This window comes from Rhipicephalus sanguineus, chromosome 1 (genome assembly GCF_013339695.2).
Source record: "Rhipicephalus sanguineus isolate Rsan-2018 chromosome 1, BIME_Rsan_1.4, whole genome shotgun sequence".
Classification (NCBI taxonomy): domain Eukaryota; kingdom Metazoa; phylum Arthropoda; class Arachnida; order Ixodida; family Ixodidae; genus Rhipicephalus; species Rhipicephalus sanguineus.
Genome location: NC_051176.1, coordinates 221477647 through 221498439, shown reverse-complemented (window position 1 = coordinate 221498439; position 20793 = coordinate 221477647). Strand labels below are relative to the sequence as shown.

The 20793-nt window shown below is 41.9% G+C and overlaps 1 protein-coding gene across 2 annotated transcripts in view; it reads left to right on the top strand.

The window, feature by feature from the left end:
* The first annotated feature begins 3264 nt into the window (after window positions 1-3264).
* The window catches only part of LOC119372697 (membrane-bound transcription factor site-1 protease), a 62346-nt gene continuing 44817 nt past the window's right edge, over window positions 3265-20793 (top strand). The window contains exons 1-13 of one of the 2 annotated variants that reach the window (XM_037643152.2): window positions 3265-3457; window positions 3724-4000; window positions 5522-5673; window positions 6268-6376; window positions 6562-6641; window positions 10029-10146; window positions 10542-10652; window positions 10755-10864; window positions 11245-11361; window positions 15156-15223; window positions 15324-15426; window positions 16362-16438; window positions 17801-17875. In XM_037643152.2, coding sequence (XP_037499080.1) covers window positions 3808-4000; window positions 5522-5673; window positions 6268-6376; window positions 6562-6641; window positions 10029-10146; window positions 10542-10652; window positions 10755-10864; window positions 11245-11361; window positions 15156-15223; window positions 15324-15426; window positions 16362-16438; window positions 17801-17875 — 1313 coding nt within the window. In that variant the 5' untranslated portion in view covers window positions 3265-3457; window positions 3724-3807. The remainder of the gene's footprint in view (window positions 3458-3723; window positions 4001-5521; window positions 5674-6267; window positions 6377-6561; window positions 6642-10028; window positions 10147-10541; window positions 10653-10754; window positions 10865-11244; window positions 11362-15155; window positions 15224-15323; window positions 15427-16361; window positions 16439-17800; window positions 17876-20793) is intronic. The other variant, XM_049419707.1, reaches the window with a different exon arrangement.

Below are 20793 nucleotides of genomic sequence, written 5' to 3'. Positions count from 1 at the left end.
GTTTACTTTTGCGACTAGGCTTTCCTTGATGATTGCAGCAGAGATTTCTATAATGTGGTTTTGTACATATAAACTAAAATATGAGGCCTTATTTGGGCAACTTTCCAAATGCTTTTTTTTTTATCTGTGTCGCCACAATCCGCGCGCATGCGAAGCAGCTCTTTGAAGTTGCCTGTATTTGTAGAGGAGGCTGTGCTTGAATCCATGGGACCACTGTCTCTATGTCCACGGAGAGCCACACCTTGCCACCCGCAAAAGAGAACTGTCTTAACAATAGGCTGTAACTTCCTTCGGATCTCTCTTATTTGAATTTGCCTGCCATGGTCCAGCTGATCAACAACACTGGGCACACATCCTGAGAAGGTTTGAAGAAAACTATCGGCTACCAGATGAGCGTCAGTGTGATATTTAGTGACTTCATGTGCACCGAAGACTTCGAGGGCGTGCTTCCACTTTTGAAATGGATTGGATACGAGGGCCTTAGTGCGCGCATGTTGGCCCTTGCCAATCTCACTTCTGCTAAAAAGGACACACACTCGGCAAAACGCGCCCTCTTGAAGCGCTGAGAAGCTAAGCCATCGGTACCTGTCCAGCCAAGCCACGTAAACATTCGTTTCTGCTTAAAATCGTTCATAGACTTAAACATATAGCATGGCGGAGGAATCCAAGGAGAAGCTAGCAGTTGATGTTTTGTGTCATCATCCACTTTTGAGCCATCTGTGTAGAGCCCGATATTAAACTTGCTTCTGCTAACGTTTTGAGGGTCATAAAAAGATAAATAATTAAATAAATGATAATCAGGCTGAAGCCCAATAAATCCCACCACCCGGGTGACGCCGCTGGTTGGTGGTGTATGAGAGCACGAAAAATTTCGGGGGGGGCTGAAGCCCCATAAGCCCCCCCCCCCCCCTGGCTACGCCCCTGGTGGGTGCCTCGGTATGGGTTAAACCTGTTTTCGTGTCCCCTCACGAAAACTACCTCGAGAGCAGCCCGACAACAGAGCCAACACTTGGAACGTCACACGGGGCCTCTATCTACGTCATACCAGGATGTCGCAAGGTGCAGCCAACTCAAGTGAGCACTCACGCTTACTTTAAAACCAAATTAAGATATCTTAAAGGCAACGTTCGTCACTAATAATCGGTCAGATGTGCCCCCGTATACAGAAAAGTCAAACAACACAAAGATCTCGAGGTTTCAGTTTTGGTGTCAGGGGTCCTTTAAGTGACAATTATTCAGTGTTCTTCGTGACGTTGCTGTGGCCCTGAAAAACAATAAATGCAAATGTACGGCAGCTTTCTTTTGTCACATGCTAATTTTTCATGCTTTCAGGTGATACGAATTTCGAATGATACGAATATTTTTGGTGGTCCCGTGAGATTCGTATCACCGAGGTTTCACTGTATTACGTTATATGCATTAGGGACGGCCGACGCCGCACACGTGCGAGAGAATTATTGATCAACATTAATTTGTCGGTGTTGCAGATCCGCGAAAGCAATGATTTACGTGTATAAACGTGTGTAGGCAGTGCCACATCCGTGGTTAATCAGTGCCGCCACACGAGACTTGATCGGCGCAGAGGTTCCAACAGGCATCATCTTTGCAAGCTTCGCAAGGCAGTGTGCGCCGAAGTACATAGTCCACATGCCGCGTCTGCCCTTCACTTTACGCATCCTTATCCCTCCCCTTTTATTTTTCTTTTAATTTCTTCGGTCAGCGTGCGCTGCGAACACGGAGCAAAGAGTTTCGGAGCCGTACAGTAGATGGAGCTGTATATTCGGTAGAGGTGACTTTCGGTAGAGGTTATGTCCGTAAATTTTAAAAGGAACACTAGGTAGATCATCGCACTCATCTTTCCGCTGATCGCTGGCCCTCGCATTCGTATGCTGTTCTTAATATCGCGCGGTTATGCATGCCTCCAAGGCGTGCGAAAGCAAAGAGCGCAATATTTTAAAAAGATATGTCAGTGAACGCACACGTATAGCGTATAGCGTTCAAGAAAATCGGAACGACAATACTAAATGCATGTGATAGATTACGATCACAAAACATTATAAACAACCAGTGTGCAGTAAAAGGGCATTACTCGGGCCGCTCTCTTTGTAAACAGTTGAAACGCGCGATCATATGCACATGTCGATGATTGTTTATTTCGAAAAAAAAAAAACTACTACACACGCTACTGCGGAGGGTGTAGAGATAAGAAATCAGCCGAGGAAAGCAGCACAGCGTTGCACAGGTCGCGCAGAAACAACGAAGTGTCGGTATCTGACGAGTGTTTGACGCGTACGTGTATAAAATCACAGTGTACAATGGAGATTTATTGCAGTGCAAGGTTATCTTTGACGTTTGACAGTCACACCTTCTCTGCAGAGAACACTTTTCTTGAACGCCCACCTTAGATCGGAAGCGCACGCCACTAGAGAACAGCCGTTCAGCTTTGCGAAGCGGTGCGCCTCTTGCAGCTGCCCACCGGATGAGTTTTTTAAGAGCGCAGAGCTCCGATATTGAGTTCTCGTAGATTTGTGGCAGCCTAGTGATGTCCGCTGATATTCGGTGCTAGATGGCGAAAGAAACAGCCGCATTTTCTTAGTCTGCAAGCATCGCCAACGACTGCGGCTCAGCCTCTCTGTGGCCTCTCCTTATGGCGGCGCTAGCAGACGATTCCGCGACGGCGCCCAACAAAAAATGGCGGACGCGCCCAGTGTTGCCGGAGCACCAAGCATTATAGCATAGCGCAGCCGACAGAGGCAGTAACGTCTACTAACTCGCCACGTACGCAAGTGCCAAGTAGTAACCTTTATTAACCCTTACACGCTAAGTAGTAACGACAATATGTACTACTTCCAAATGAGAAAACGTTAGGGAAAGGTAGTAAACGTACCAAGGGGGTAGTAAACGCTGCAGTTACTACTCTTTTTTTTAAAAGTGTGCTACTCGATTTACATCAGAGAAGGGAGGCCGGGAAACAAAATAATTTTTATTTGATACAGTGCCAACTCTCCACTTTTTTGTTACAATCTACAGCATACATTAAGGAAATTTCTGCTGTGGGGAGACAGAAGGCGTGGGGGTTTGCCATGTCAGAAAATTTCGGGGGTGCGCAGCCTACGCCTCATAGAGTTTCTAACTCTATGCTACGCCTACATCGCTTCAAACTTGCCTGTGCGTACCTGTGCGTGAGGTGACGGCCTTTCTGGCTACAAATGGCGCAAGCTGTGATTTTCACCGTTGCCTTTTGGCAACCATGGGCTAGCAAGAGTCATCTTTAAAAATGGCCGCTTTGGTGCTTTACTTACGAAGATGTCAATTTAGGGTAGTTGTTTAAGCACACGAGTGATGCGATTTGCGATCCCGCAATGCATGACATAACGCCGGAGGTTTGCAAGAGACGACGGAAACTTTTTGTTTTACTTCACAGTGGATCAGCAGATGAACAACAAATATGGATCAGGTACTTTGGTTTCGACCACACCACACTGCGGTCTACTGTATTGTGTTATATGTAGTACCACTACAGTACATACAAGCAGTACTTCAGTTGTTCTTGTGCAAGGTGCCCAGTAAGATGACGGCAAACGCATTCTTAAAACTTGGCGACCTAATATCACCGTTTAGTTTCGCTGTGGAAGAAGTGCGATGAGCAGTTAATACTGTGGTGGGTTAGTGCCAGTCGTAGTTTCGTCCGTGCGTTCACATTGTGTTCTTGTTTATTTTCAGTACTCACAGTGCACGTGCCTGGATGGTGTTATTGCGGTGACTGAATATGCTTGTTGCCGTTGAATTGAACAATTCCAAGAAACCATGAAACTAAGGGCACGCTGGAAGCGCAGGAGAAGTCATCTTTTTCTCTCCTGGTTGACTATCCTTTGGGTATTATGTACTCCGACGGGAGCCAGGAGCGGTTTGAAAGCTCAACTGGCGGAGTCTGTGTGCAATACTAGCCATCCTGAGCAAAGGGTTTTGCTGCAATACTCCACTTCAGTTGTGCGAAACGGTACGCGTTTATTCTTTCTATGCCTACATATAACATTTGTAAAGTCGCGCAGATTGCCAGGCGCTGATCCAGAGAGCGAACTACATGTGGCATGTGAAACTAAAAGACAAGTATCGTAACGTGGACATTTTTTATTGTGAAGTTATTCGTGCTTTTCAACTGCAACGTGTGTGAATTGATATCATGTAACGTATCAGCTACATTTTCATTTTGAAAATCAATATCTAAAGCTTCTAGCTTTCGAGTGTTTATCATGGTGTTTTAGTTTGAAACAGCTTTTGTTGTTCCCAAACGGTTTACAAAGTCTGCTTTTTGGAAACTGTTTGATGCACAGTAAAAGTTAAATCCTTATACTGACGTAAGCTTTTGCAGTAGATGTCTTGAATAAAGAGCATGAGTGATTCCGTGTATTAAAGTGTTTAGCTTTTGGCTGTTTAAACTAGACTATGTATAGCATTTAGTTTAGTTTCATCATGTTTACAAACACTTCAAAAATACAAGGTGAATTCTGGAGGCAGCTTGTTCTGTACATTGTGTAACTACTCTGCTTTTGTGCTCAGTGAAAAATACAATGCCTTGTATGTAACAAACATATACATAGTTATTAAAAAATAGATGTAATAGTTCTGATGTTCTTAGAAGTGTCTGCTTTTTTTTTATCAGTTTCAAAAGACTTTCTGTCAGCACTGTTTGCAATGGCCACATTGAAGGAAGCGACCTCCCATTTCTTATTCACTAGTAATGAAAATACTTTGGCAAGCACAGTTGAAAGGGCAGTCTTCAGTACATTTATTATTTGATTGTGTTGCATGGAATAAAAGGTATGAGGTTGAAATCAGTTAATGAAGTGTTTATTGGCCATATTAATTTGAAAATACCAGTGAACTCAAAGTGCCACTTTCATTCCATAAGTATTCGTGAAAAAGTAAACTGAATATAGGAGAAACTTTCACTTAATACAAAAATAATGAACTGCATATTGACTAACGTGCCAAACTTCAACATGTTTTGATGATATTGGATAAAAATACAGTGTTTGGGGATATTTTGATAGTGAAGGGTTACTGTGGAGTTAATTTTTTGTCAGGAAATCCCAAAAGTTTATAATAAAGACAAGGAAAGTGTAGGCAAAATACCTGTGGTCCTAATCATCAGGTTGAAATGATCATATAAGGAACATGAAAGTGAATTAAAAGAAACTTGCTCCTGATGGTTGGCAAACCCACATCTCCCACATTACAGATATGATGCTCTACCACTTGAACTGTTGTAGCAGCTGTTCTCCTGTCTACTTCCTTTTGTATTTATGTCTCTATACAAGATCCCCTTGGAAGTGTTAGCCAGTAGGATATAAAGTTTTTATTGAATCATATGGGCCTATTACATGTTTATTTGCATTGTATTAAAGGAACAGTGGATTTATTTGCTGTGATCTCATCGCAGCAGTTAGCTTCTTGATTACGTTGCGCACCATAGCTGTGTATAGTGTGTATTGTGTCTACATCAGGCCTCTTATTTCAGAATATATTATCACATTCAAGCACTATTATCGGACAAATGCACGAGACAAGTTCATCAAAGCAGCCCTCAGAGGCTCAGGAATTCATAACTGGGAGCGGTTGCCCCGCCAAAATGCAGCTACTGACTACCCCAGTGACTTTGAACTTATAAGGGTATGTGAGTACAAAGAAAAAAAGACAGGTTGTTGTTGTTGTTGTTGTTGTTGTTGTCGTTGTTGTTGTTGTTGTTGTTGTTGTTGTTGTTAAGTACTGTCGAGTCACTGGCGACTCCTAGTGACACCATGAGTATGCAGCTGCTGCTGAATGGCATCTCAAGATGACTATCAATGAGAATGTCTTGCACACTAGGGAGCAGATCGGTTGAGCTGGTATAATATAAGGCATAGTTGTAATAGCGTGCTCAGAAAGAAAAGTAAACGAGAGAAGAGCAAAGAACATGTGGTTTTTTTCTGTTCATCCTTCTCTTGCTACCTCTTTTTTCTGAGTGCACTTTACGCCTATGCATTATCTTGCGCACTGTTCATGCAAAATTACTGTTACATACTGAAGGAAAAGTATTTTGCTTGTCCCATTCTCATGTCAAAAGGCTGCAGGACTGTTGTAGTAATTAAAGTTTGAATACACTTTGAGTAATTGTTTGTAGCATAAAGTTTTCTACTATTCCAGTAACTTCATCTTTTACTTTATTGTGCCACTACCGTTTGCACATTCTGAAGTAACAGTGTTGCTGTTTTGCTCTACCCTTAGCTACTTGAAGGAACTGTAGAAGAGGGACTGGCAGCTCTTCAGGATCATCCACTGGTCAAATATGTTACGCCACAGAGGAGTGTTACTCGTACCCTGAAGTTTCTTAATGGCAAGTAATTATTTTTCCCTGTCTACGAAAGCTGCACTGAAATTTCCCAGTGTGTTGTCAAATTGTAGCTGTTGTGACACCCCTTCCTTGTTTTTGAACTTTCTCGTGGAACTTTTACTGTGGTGTAATTGTCCTGCTATGGGTAAATATTATTGTGCACTTACATACTTATCTTTACTCCACAGCCTCTGATGAAACGCCGTGCAGGGGCACTTCTTGTTGGCATTCATCACGTTCATTCTCGAGACGAAACAGCCTTGCGTGGGTATGTCGCTGCTGCTTAATTCTGGATTACTGCATGGCTGAAAAGTTCCTAAAACAGTGTGTCACAGTGGTGCAATTCGGATGGCATCTGATCATGTGCACATAAAGCTTTCTTTTTTTTTTTAAATGAATGGGATAACATTTGAGAGTTGCGTATATGTAGCTTGAGTGACTCACTGCAATAACGTGAAGTTTTCAAATTCATTAGTGTTAAGTAATGGTCCTTGCAAATGTGTGTCACAGATTTTCAGGTCTTCGGTTCTACTGAATGTAAATTTTAGAACATGGAACAAAACAGCATATTTGCGGAGTAACTTCCAAGTGTGATATCTTTCAAATACATTTTGGGCTCTGGTAAACACTAATCTATTATCTGAGTAGTGTATGCTTCTGCTGTGTGCTTTATGGTTTTGCTGAAGTTTCAAGTGGATGTGTTGGATAGTAATTGCAATTCAGCAGGAATGTAGTTGTACACTGAGTTTTGTCGGGCAGTTGGCATTCTAGAAACTAGGAAATAAAGAAAGGTTCAGCATTTGAGGTCCCTATTTTATGCAACATCTCCTCAGAAAAAAAAAAATGTAGCTGAAGGCAAGTGTTCTTTCCATTCAAGAATTTTATGTTCGCATGAAATTGTTTCGTTAAAAAATAGAAATACTTCAGCTTTTATGTCATGGTCTTGAACCCATAATTGAGGTGCACATGGAATGAGTTGCACATGTTCAGTTGGTATAATGTACAGAATGAGAAATCTTTTGCCATTATGGTTTAAGAAACAAATTTACTGTGCTCTTGTGCAATCACACCTACATTACTGTCTGTTGGTCGGGGGAAGCAAAATGGAATGTAACTTGCAATCACTATATATTTTACAAAAGAAAGCTATTAGAGCCATTAGTAATATTAAATCTCAAGATAGCACGTAAGAACACTGGAACAAACTGGGCGTACTAAACATACACAACTTAAAGATCCTGTGGTTGGCTCTTAAGACACATCACTTACTTAAGAATGGCTCTGCCTTTTCACTCGCCTTACAAGGCCCTAAAAAATTTCTACCTTGTACATTTTGACATGTTAGCTATAAGAATAACAGGATCAGGACAAACTATGGTTCACAAATGCTGCGCTACCAGATTACGACACTCTTGAACAACAACAAATGTGTAGAAGAAATAATAACAAACCACAAATCAGGAAAAATAATAAAGTGAGAAATAAGTCAACTACTTCTTTCATAGTTTTTTTGTGTTAATTCCAGCGTATATTGCTTTTTTATCTGTGCTTAATGATTTTCATTTACAACAATTATACGTTTAAAATTGTATATTTATCTGCAAAATAATATTGTATCTTTGCATAAGTATTCAATGTTTTACGTGTACTTTTACTCTTCTGTATGTTTCCTTGTGTAAGTTTTGAATCAATTCCGTTTATGCTCCCAATGCTTGTGTGCAAACTGCTGTTGTTACAGGTGGGAGGACCTCATTAGGCATTACCTAATGCCTTTTGTCCTCTCTTTCCTAAGTGTAATTTTTGTACACTTGAATAAAAATCAATTCAGTTCAATATTCTGTTGGCACATAATTACTACTTTCTTAGTCACCCTGTTTATTGCTATGATGCACCTGCCAAAAAGAATATTTTCACATTTATTCCTACTGATTTAGGTGCAGAAATGGCACGAACCACTGAAGTGTGTTGGATACAAATGACTTCATTTGCTATTTGTGACATCACAGCCAGGGGCGTAACCAAGGGGGGGGTTGGGGGGGTTCAAACCCCCCCCCCCCCCCCAAAATTTTTCAGTTTTGCTTGCGTACATAGGCATGCACGCATACAAACGCACGCATGAACATACATAAAGTATGGTTGAACCCCCCCCCCCCGAAAAAAATTTCTGGCTACGCCCCTGATCACAGCAATCAGAGACTGTGGTCACTTGGTATAACCACTATGACATGCTAAGCCTGCTGCAGTGCTCATAAAGTATACCATAGCTGTGTAACCTGAAGCTGGGAACCTGACACCATGTCAGCCGCTCTTTCTTCAACACTGAACTTTGCTTCACTCTGAAGGGACCTTATTTTCTGGAAGCATGGAGCAGTCCTCTCATTTTTTTCTGCACCGTTATTTCGTCAGGCATTCAGCGTCACAGCCGTAGCGATTGCTGCACTGGGCTGATTGAGGGGCACATTGGCAGTTTACAATACGACGCGATTGCCACCTCTGATTTCGGTGAAGTCATGTAGAGAGATGCCTGTTTCACTCTTGGTGTTTGTATGGAAATGATGGTCACATTAAGAAATCGTTTGTTGTGCTTCCTGGGAACTGAAGCTTCATAGTGGAAACAGTGATTCAACAGTTATCCACTGAAGAAAAAGCAAATGAGACAAAAGTGTTGTGTAGAGTAGAGTTTATACATAATCTGTAACTGAATGTGTATCTGCTCTGAAAGAGAGTCATGTGTCTCTGTGTATGCAGTAATTAATAGGAGCCTTTATTTAGCTTCATTTACCATGTCATTTATCATTGCTTGCATGTAAGTGTGGAGTGTTAGCAAGAGCTAGGGTTTCTTTTATTATAAGAGTGGGGCATTGCTTATCTTCATGCATTACTCAGACTAAAACTGAAAAATAAATCACATTCGGGGCCGCAAAATGTTGAACTATTTGTTTATTGAAGTCCTGCTAGCATATACAATGTTGCACCTGTCGGCACTGGCTACTCGAGACTACCTGCGTCGCGTGCCCGCCTCGTTTCTCAGGCGGACACCGTCCTCTTCTTTGTCAGCGATGCTGCTAAAATGTCGACCTAACTCCGTCAGCAGCTTGAAGCTCCAATGAGCACATTTCCTTGGCCCGAGGCAGACGCCAGCCAGTCAGTGGCTCGGGGTTCAACATCCGCGCCAAATCGTTCGTCCATCTGGTCTACGGGCCGTTCTTGCGACACTGAAGTCAGTTGTACAGCTTTTGCAAAGCAAGGCACAGTGGCATTCTTTCGCAGGGATATCGGAGACTGCGATTCAGCCGGCTGGCACCTTGCGTGAACAGTCTACACGGGCGCACGTATACGGACACACCCCCTTGCCCTAAACATGGCGATTTCTATCCCATAATACTTTGCAAAATCAAAACTGATGAAAAAATCACTGCAAGGGGCCGTATTTATGAAAGGGGTCTAATGACTGAAATAGATGCGGCCCTTGGACCAAATTATATGTACAAGTTATACAATGCATCGTTAAATGAATTCTGGCTGTAGTGCCTGTCACTGTCTTTATTGCCTCGTGTGGTGCAGTTCTGTAGCAGGTACGATTGCCACTTGCTTTCTCTTATTCTACAGGGATGTGGATATGTACGGTGGAACTGTTTGTTTTTCTGGTACGCAGGACAGTGCCTTCGCACACGAACCAGAGCGTAGTCCGCAACGCAAGCTTATGCGTGCTATTCCTAGGCAAATCACAAAGGCGCTACAAGCTGATGTTCTCTGGAATCTTGGGATCAGAGGTATGTAGCTTGTGCACAAAGGCAGATATACTGGCAGAATTTGTGGGCTTAATGTGTAATGGTTTCATCAGCTCTGCTCAGCTTAGTAATAATACTTGTAGGTTTCATTCAGCTTTCTTGTAATTACCAGTATAAATTATGAATCATATGCTGTAAATACTTCTTAAGTTTACTTTCTTTTTTTGTTTCTGTGTCACGTGTGTAAATGTGAGTTATGGCTAGCGCGTTCCTGGTATGCATACCCTTGTTTCAGAAATGTCAGCGTAACAGTAAGCAATGCTTCTCTGCATTCTATGCAGGTTTGCTTGCTTGCTTGCTTGTTTAGGAACTTGTAAATTTGTGTTGTTTTTTTATTTTTTGTTTTTGTTGTCGGTTCTGTCACTTCTGTGTTTCAGGTGCCAAGGTCAAGGTGGCAGTGTTCGACACTGGGCTTCCAAAAAACCATCCCCATTTTAAGAAAGTCAAAGAGCGGACAAATTGGACAAATGAAAAGATGCTTGATGATGGTACGTCCTTGGTGGTTGTGAGCACAAAGCTTTGCGAGTAATTGCATGTGGCTATAGCGCAAAAAGGGGTACGAGAAAGTTTCTCATTGAGTTCACCTGCAGGTTTAGGCCATGGCACTTTTGTGGCTGGTGTCATTGCAAGCAGCCGTGACTGCCTTGGCTTTGCACCTGAATCAGAGCTGCATGTGTACCGTGTCTTCAACAAGGATCAGGTCAGTGCACTTACTTGTTTTGCTGCTTGCAGTGTAGATGTGTAATCAATTTTATTTTATTTTTCATTTGTTGTGCTAAATGGATGCTTGCTGCGTTTGTTTTGCTTTTGTTCCTATGGCATTGATTTCTGTTGTTGGCAGCTCCAAAAAAATGTCAGATATATGCTTTACAGGGAAGTCATTAATTAACTAGGTCTCTGAAAAGCCATTTGTTGCATTTTTCTGAACAGTGTGGTGATATTTGGTCAATTTGTGAAAGTATGTATATTTGTACCGAGTGTAGGTTTGGTGCAGGTCTGTTATGTTACAAAGCTGTTATGTTAGTTTGATCAGATTCATTTGCATATTGTAATATGTTGCTTTCCTTTGATAATTTTCAGCTGTCCTACACGTCTTGGTTTTTGGATGCTTTCAACTATGCCATCCTGAAAAAGATAAATGTTCTTAATCTGAGCATCGGTGGGCCTGACTTCATGGATCATCCTTTTGTGGATAAGGTAACTTTTCTTTCCATGGTTCCTGTTGATGAAACTTATAGCCACTGAGCTTAGTTCATTCTAGTATACTCACATTATTGTGAGATTGTGTGCAAGCTGTGTACATTTTCACAGAAGTAAATTTTGACTTTTGTGCAAATACATCTGTGTATGGGTATTTTTGCATCCAGCATTGCCTGAGACCTTCATGAATTAAATGCTGCTCATTGTACCAGAAGGTTCACACTTTTGTTCCTGTTAGCTGATGTGTTTTTCTATTATAAGTGAAATGGAGGATTGGTGAATTAGCAGTTACTATCAAAGCTTTACATAAATCAACAATTTATATCTCTACGTATTGTCTAGGAGGTTCTCCTCCACTTTTGCCTCCAAGGCCAGAACACAGCACAAAGGACACAGTATGAAAAAATGAGTAGTTTAGGCAAAGAATCCTTCAAGAAATCCAGTTAGGTGTTCATCATTAAAATAAAGCATATCAAAAGTGCCAGTAGAAAGCATTGTTAGTACTAGTTCATCACTAATGAAATGGTTTTGCCTTTCTTTATCTTTGTGTTACAGTTTATTTTACCGCTTATGCTTCAGCCTTATTTTCAAAACCTAATCACGACCACGTTTGCAGCCTTATAAAAAAATCCAAACAATAAAATATGTAGCAATATGAAATTGCACTTGCCTGTTAGAGTTTGTCTGATTTAAAACCTGTTATAACTGCACTGGGGAACACAAACACACACACACACACACAAAAACTGCATGGACACGTGGTCATAACTTTACTGTACAATCTATTTCAGTTTGAAGTCTCTATTTGTCCTTTTCTTTCTCCTGCTCATAACCTCTTTTTCTCTTTTTCCCTGTGTAGCTGTAACAGTAAGAAAGCCTGAAAGCTTGGATAAAAATGATGAAGCGGGCTAATCTGACAAGGCAGTTATTTTAAAAGTTACCATATTAATAAAAGATTGTGTTTGCTATGACCAATTGATACATTGAGTCAGCACCTGCTGACTTGACATCTAAAGTTTGTCCTTTTTTTTTGTCCATTTAACTGCCTTGTCCTTTTTTATCCATTCAATTTTTGCTCACTTAACATAGTGATAATGAAGAAATTCAGTGTCTTTGGCATTCACCAGTAACCACAGGATAACTAAAGCCTTATATGGTTCAATGTTTTAATTAGGTTTACATGCCATGCGATGTACAGTCGCGCTCAATATGACTCGCAACACGGGAGCGCGTGGCCTCACGAGTTCAAAGACGGCGCATGGCTTCCACTAGCCCTTATTTCGATAACTAAACGCTGTTCTCGCACTTTGGTATGATCCCAAATACGAAAATATCAGTTAGTCTTTGAAATAAAAACAGTTGAAGTCATGCGCAATCTTTGAACTCGTGAGGCCACGCGCTCCCGTGTTGCAAGTCATATTGAGCGCGACTGTACTTGCTTTTGTTGTTTATTATGATTTGTGCACCTTCCAAAGGGAACTTGGAAAAAGTAAGCAGCTGTAGTTGTGTTGTGTAAGGGAGTTGTGAATTGTTGAGGCTAAGCTGCTAAGCATGGTCTCATGTAATTATTTTTCTGTTTCAAAAAGGGAGGCAGAAAATTAAATAAATCTTAATTTATGATTGCATTCATTGCGGTGCTGTTTGCAAATGGAAGTGTGCTCAACTGAGGGCATGTTACAACTGAGCAAAAGAAGAGAAGCCACTGTTTCTGTGGTTAGGACAGTCGCTATGTTGAGGAATGGGTCATACATACATTTTGAAATGCACATACTTTGATGTTAGTCTGGTTACATGATTGCTTGCATTGTTTAGAAAAAGAACGTAATGTTGATGCATTACTACGCAGTGCTTTATATAGTGCAAATGTGGCCTTCAGCCGTATGACAGAGCTTCACATAATTTGCAATAAAAGTGGGTACGGCCCAAAATAAAACATTCTTGTTCAAGTTACCATATCTTGATATGTTCGGGCATGTTCGTATTGCATTTTAGCCTTTTAGCACAGGAAGCAACATGGCGTGATATATGACAAAGGCAGGTGCCGACTGTCCAGCAGATTTAACATCTTTTGGAAGTTAGTGCCTGTCTTCGTTATGTACAACACTGTCTATGTGTTTTTTCCTGTGCTAAGAGGCTAGGCAGGTATTCTATATTTACTTAGAATGTTTTGTGTGATATAATTTTGTCAGATTCTGTTACTTTGATCCTGATGGGACATGAGAAGTTAGTGTGGCTTAAGCAATGTTTAAATTTAGGGGAAAGAAATTGTTTGAAATAATTCAGCTACTTTTGGGGACTTTGAACATAGCTGGATCAAAAGCTAGGTCAAATTAACTGATGTTAAATTTACAGAATTCAAGTGTCGTTGAAAAACCTGGATACTATAAGGTCCAAAAATATATTAGTTTGATTTTAATTAGAAGTACTTATTTCAACTCACAAATTTCGTGTGTTAAACTCCTGCTACTTTGAAGTAGAGCTGTTCACGGGCCGTATTTCCGAGCCCGAGCCCGGCCCAGGCCCGCTGACTTTGTCGAAGGCCCGCCCGAGCCCGACGGCAAAGGGCTGCGAGCCCGCCCGGCCCGGCCCGATGTACGAAATCACAATCCCGGGCCCGGCCCTTCCCAGCTTTTTGAAGGTTCGCTGCGAAAACAAAACATCGTTTTCCAGTAATTTGGCATTTTATTGAGCATATCAAATATGATCAAACGGCACACGACGAACAGTCTCATTACACAGATTACAAATTGTCGTGCAAAAACAGCAAGCAGTCCAACGATTCCGGCTTCAACGAAGTGCCACGCTTTTGCGTTATGTAGCCCGCTGAGCTGAAGTTACGTTCGCTGCTTGCACTCGTTGCCGGAATTGCTAATATCTTTATTGCCAGCCTGGCAAGCTTGGGAATTTTATTTGCATCGTATACCTGCGAGAGCGCGGCATTTTTGCTATACAAGTAGACGGCCTCATGCCAGGAACAATGGAGTTCGCTCGCCAAAGCCGTCACCTGTATGGGGTATGCCCATGCAAGCGTCAGCCTGTACGAAGGCGATCTACGTCGGGTCGCTCGTCACTGTCGCGTGCATTTTCACTCATATGGGATTTGGCCTTAAATCTAACGCGAACAGTCGCGTGGCGCCGTCACTAGCTCAGGTGGTGTTACTTCTCTGTTTGTCGGAGTGCAACAGAGGCAGTGCTTTACCTGCTCCCCTTTTGTTTAAGGTGGTGAATGGAAAGGAAAAGCGGTAAAGGGCGGTCGCGGAAAAGGCGCTGCATGCATGCTGGAAAACAATTCCCGCTCATTCTTTATATTTCGGGCTTGAGTCGGGCTTTGCGCCGGGCCCGAGCCCGGCCCAATAAAACTCCAAGTAGCCCGTGCCCGGCCCGGGCCCGAGCTGAAAGTACGTCGGCCCGCCCGAGCCCGGCGCGCGGGCCGGGTCGGGCTCGGGCTTTCGGGCTACCCGGAGCCCGTGCACACCTCTACTTTGAAGACCAGCAGTATAGAATTAAAACTCCATGCGATTGTTTTGTGTATGCAAACTCAGTAGTATATTGTAATTAATGCAGAAGGTTACTTGAGCCAAGAATTGGCGACTTCAACTTGAATTAGAGATGTGCCTATTTTGGGAATTACTAGTACAGCTTTTATATGTTAAAGTGTACTGTCATACCTCTCTATAAGTACTATCGTGCATTATGTCGAAATAATCTGCTTGTATTCATCTACCCTCACTCCAGCCTTGTGTGTTTAAGCATTATAGTTGTTAAGAAATTTCTCTGATCTTGCAACGCAGGTATGGGAGCTAACAGCAAACAATGTCATCATGATTTCTGCTATTGGCAACGATGGCCCACTGTATGGGTAAGGCACTTATGAAGCATTGATTTTACAATGGATTTCCTCTTGTCCATTTCTTCATTTTGGACTTGTGAAATTTGTTTTCTTTGCATGGTGTTTCAAGTACTCTGAACAACCCTGCTGATCAGATGGATGTGATTGGTGTGGGTGGAATTAACTTCGAAGACCAAATTGCCCGTTTTTCATCCCGAGGAATGACAACCTGGGTAAGTATTTTTAAGATGTTGAAAGGCTGTATTACTCTTGATGCTTTGTTGGCTGCCCTGCTGCAATATAGTGATTATAGTAACCAAAGCCACAGCTTTCCCATTTTCCTAGGCGAGGGGAGGCTTTTGTGCCAGACGGACTAGCTGTGAATTGAGGAACGCATATAAAATAAATCAGTTATCAAAATTTCAAATCTGTCTACTTGTGGTTTATTGCAGCAGTCTCCTACATGTCAAGATCAAAATGCAGCCAGTAATTGGGGCTGTCAAAGGTTTCCCCTTGCAACTGAACCTTATGGTTTTAACTGTGCCAGATTAAGTAGTTGCATCCTCTAAAAAGTACTTATGCATTGAGTGCATGTAAAAGTATAACATGACAAAATTGCTTTCACCTAAATTTTCAGGAACATGCACCAGGATATATTAAATGTACTGCTACCATTCGGCATAGTGGTACATGTTTCTGGTGGTGTGTTTCAAATATTTACAGTCATATACTACTTCATACACAGCCACTAGAAGGAATAGCTTTTATAATATAGTGATTCCTGCCGCTTAATTCTATGTCACTCTTATCAACCATTCACAGCTATCTAATCTCATTAACATGTTTTTTTTTTTTTTTCACATTTCTGAGCATTGACCGAAGTGGGAAAAGAAATGGTATTGGGCATAGGATCATTACACTGCCCATTGTTAACATAAGTTTACACAAGCACACAATTTAGTTGAATGCTGCTAGCTTTACAAACAGAAACTTTGAGATCAACTAATGGCTGATACTAGCGATGCCAGGGGAGTACCACTCTGTCAGTGCAGGGCAGCATGTTTTCTAGACTAGTTAAGGATTATCTCTATAAGCCTAATGAGCACAGGAAATGGCTTATTCAGTAGATGTGTGATATAGTGAAAATACTTTCATGGTCTATATGTAGGAACTTCCTGGTGGCTATGGGCGCCTAAAGCCGGACATTGTTACGTATGGCTCTTCCGTCCGAGGCTCTGCTGTTTCGTGAGTATCTTTTGGTTTGCATTGTTCTTTTCTCAGTAATAATTACCTTGCAAAGTTCTGGCAAAGTTTAAGTCATTGAATGCTGTGTTCTCTAGTTTCTTCCAAATAAACTGTACTGTAGTTCTTTTTCTTTAGTGTGTCCAAATGAACAGTACTTCTGAACTAAAAACATCTAAGTGGTTTTCGGTTTGTGTCAGTTTAACATTACCTTATACACTCGACTAAGGGCCACACTCGTGTAAGGGCCGCGGGCCGCTCCCTCCAACTTGGCAGTCCAAATTAAAAAAAAAGAAATCTCGCCAGCAAACGGTACCGTCGTCGTGTCTTGCGTATGGCGCATTTTGCGGGAGCCACCAGATGGCATTAGCTGTCCTGCGGCTTCGTCACGCGGCGCTATCTGTGAGCTTCCGTCGCGCAGCACTATCTGGGAGATCTTGTCACTTTTCTCGCCGGCGCCATTGATCCTTTGTGCCGCTGTTCGTTTTGACGACTGCCTATAGCACAACCGTTTGCGAGACGCCCGATATCCCATCGTTACGTATATATGGCACAATTAAATAAGTTTTTTCATACGTGGATCGAAAATTGAACAAAAATTTCACACTTCTGTGGAAGGGCCTCACCCTATCAAAATCGCGGAAAAAAAGTGCGGCCCTTACACGAGTGTATACGGTATTAGCGACACAGCAAAAATTGATTGTATGATATCAAGCATAGCAGTTGCTACGTTGAGGCAATCAGGAGAATCTTGATTAACATGCTTCAGTAAAAGTCAAAAGTACTGTGTCACCAGATGTGAAATACCATGATGTGGTAGATAAAGATGTCTCCTTATTTGACACTTGATATTTGTATACTATTTTTAGTGCAAAAATAGGTGGAAGTAATGGGGTGTATGAGATGCAAAGTGAGTGAATACCTTGATGTGGTATGCTAAAGATTAAGCACACAAACAAATAAAAATTATGTGATGGACTTGAAATCGATTGGTGATTTGACAGATCAGAACAATATGAATCACAGCAGTGCAGCCAAAATGACTCAACTGACCATGACACAGTACTTGCTCATCACTTCATAGGTGGCTGAATCTCCTCTCAATATTCATACCTTTGAAGCCTCCAAAGTTGGATAAGGACCCAAGCATGTGTTTTATCAACAGTTCTCGTAACCTACAAAATGTCTAAACTTAGGCTAAGGATGATTGTATACAAGCTGTTTTCGTGTTTGTTGATTTACACTCTTTCTTCTTTCCTGTTTTTTTCTTTTTGCCAATTTTCAGCTAGTATAATATGTAAGGCACTACGTTAGGTTTTCTGGAAATTTGTAGTAATGTTTTTGCTTTATTCTTCATCATAACAGAGGATCATGCCGGTCATTGTCAGGAACAAGTGTTGCTTCACCGGTGGTTGCTGGAGCTGTGACACTTCTCATGAGGTGAGGCAAGTGCAGTGTAACATACAAATACTAATCCTACAAATATACATCATGTTAACAGTTTGGGCTAAGGGCACTAGAAAAAATAATAAATTCACCTGAAAAGGTGGAGGGTGACAAGACTCGCCTTAGTACTACCTCAGTAGTGCCTCAGTGCAAGTTTGTTGGCTCGACCCCCGTCATGCCAGCTGTGTTCCCATGGAGACGTTAAAGAACACCCAAGTGGCTATAGTTAATCTGGTGTACCTCACTACAGCATGCCTCATAATTACATAATGGTTTTGGCATATAAAAGGCGAAAATTTAATGAAAATAATTCGACAAGTTCAAATATTTGGGCACTGGGTAGCATTTTACATGCATTGAGGTAGTAATCATCAAAGGAATCTTATATTCGGAGCTCTTAAGTACAGTAGAACCCCGCTGATACGTTTTTGAAGGGACCGTAGGAAATAAAAGTAAGAGAGGGGAAACGTAAGAGCCGAAAAACAGGAAAAACGACACAATATTTAGTGGTACAGAATTTTATTTCAATGCTTACGAGCAGCACGTAAATTGGCGCGCTCAGCCGCGATCTAATCGATGGATAGAAATGCGGAGCTGGGGACGGCCTCATCCAGAGAAATGTAATCAACGTATATGTGATTTTTTTAATACCAACAGCTGTAGGCATGAAAGAACTAAGCACACGCAATCACGACCAGCGCGGCGAGTCCGACCGCGAACCGCGCGCACGACCATGCGAGCTCCAACCAGCTCGAACTCCTCCCGTCCTCCGACAAATAACGATGATGATGAGTCTACGCCAACGCGATGGCAGAAGTGAATGCCAATCTGGAAGGCCTCTTTCGCGAGCAATTGCGTCATAGATGCCATGTTTGTGCTGTACAAATCTCAAAGGCTATGCTTTTGCCAATAGTAAATGCCAATCTCGAAGGCCTTGCTTCCGCGAGCAATTACGTCATAGACGCCATCTTTGCAATACGAATCTCGAAGGCCATGCTTTTGTTTGCATCAGTAGAAAGATCCTGTTGCTTGCGCCTCTCATGTGGCTAATATTACGGTCAAACCAGGCCAAGCTGCGTGAAAATGCACCATGGCCGCTCTCTTCGGTAGTCATTCGGTCGGCTCCGAGCGCGCTTCGCAACGTATCATACGGGAACGGTCCGACAGTTACGGCGTAACAGCGGGGTTCCCAATACATTGTATCCTATGGGAGCTATGCCAGGACCGGCGGAAAACGACGTAACAGCTGGGAAAACGCAGCAGTGAGGAACGTAACTGCGGGGTTCTACTGTACATGGGAATGGAAAAATAGTTTTCCTAAGCAGCCACTGCACCAAATTTGATGAGGTTTGTTGCACTCGAAAGAAAAGGCTTTGTTCTATTGGTCGTAGGAAATTGATTTTTTATTTATACCACAAGGCTTCAGTTTTTAAAACGAATTCATGAAAATAGCAAAATTTCAAAAAATTAATCGAGTGAAGTTCTGTTTCCAAGAAGCTACTTCCAGTAATATTCTTTATTCCGATGTATATTTGTGCATATTAGTATGTAATGCATTGCAAATTTTTAATATAAATGCCTGGTATTGTTTCTGGCCTTTTTTTGTATGTATGTTATACCATCCTCTCAATAATGCTCCATGGGCCCTGAAGATATTGTAATAAGTAAAATTAATTTACAACTCTTTAACTCAACAATGAACAATTGAAAATTAAGATTACAATTCCGTAAACTGTACCTATTAACACACCGAGAGAGGGCAAAATCGATGTTCATACACTTTTCTGGAATATACCACTTCTCTGCAAGTATGGCTCATGCAAAGTCTTGGTAAACATGCTAACAAATTCACAAGATGTGAATTCATATATGTATAAAGATTTGTTTGCTTTAGATGCAGTATACAGTACATTGATATCTTTTTGGTGCAAAGTTACAAATTTCTTTACTTTGGACTTTTACAGCGAAAGCTGTTATAAGATCACAAGGGCCGTTTTTGGCGCTGTAGTTTTCCGCCGCCGCCGCCGCCTCCGGTGTCTGTAACCACTATCGCGCGAAATAAGAAAAAAAAAACTAAATAAGAAAAAAATATACCTTGATCGAATGCCATGCCGGTGCTTCGAAAGCCACGCTGCTTCGAAAGCCACGCTGCTTCAAAAGCCATGTGAAAGCCTGTTCGAAAGCCATGCCGGTGCTTGAAACTGCTTTGCAAAAAGGCACTATACACAGGCTTCATGTCGGGAAGGAACCACATTAACATATGTAATGTCGCGTGGTACAAGAATAAAATAACAAATAGGCGTCACACAACGTGAATTCTGTAACCAGGCGTCACACAATGCGAATTGTGCAGCAAGTGGGTTGTTGAATGCTTCCAACCCATTACAAAGGGCTCTGCCATAATTCTTTATCGTCATCAGCCACAGCATCAACAAAGTGCACACAATGCCTTACAGGTGTTTAGCGGGTACCAGTGCTCTCCGCAGAATGATGAAAAATTGCATAGTGGCCGCTCCCCTACTTCACAAAAATTATGATGATTTATAGCGTAGTGGGTTCCTCACAAGTGCACTTCTATTGGTTGCCAAGGAAGCCCATAAGGCTCCCATGATCCATTTCCTCAGGGTCTCAATAAAGTTAATTCCCTCTCTTTCTTTCTCACGTTAACGTATGGTATAAAGCGCGGTGGGAGAGTTAAATAACGACCAGGCATCACACAATGTGAATTACGTAACTAGTGGGTCGTTTAAAGCTTCCAACCCATTACAAGGGGCTCAGCCATAATTCTTCCTCATCAACCGTCGCATCAACAAAGTGCACATAATGACTTACAGATGGTACCTCGCTTCTCCGCAGAATGATGAATGATGTCGTGGTGGGTGCTTCCCAACTTCGCAAAAATTATGATTTGT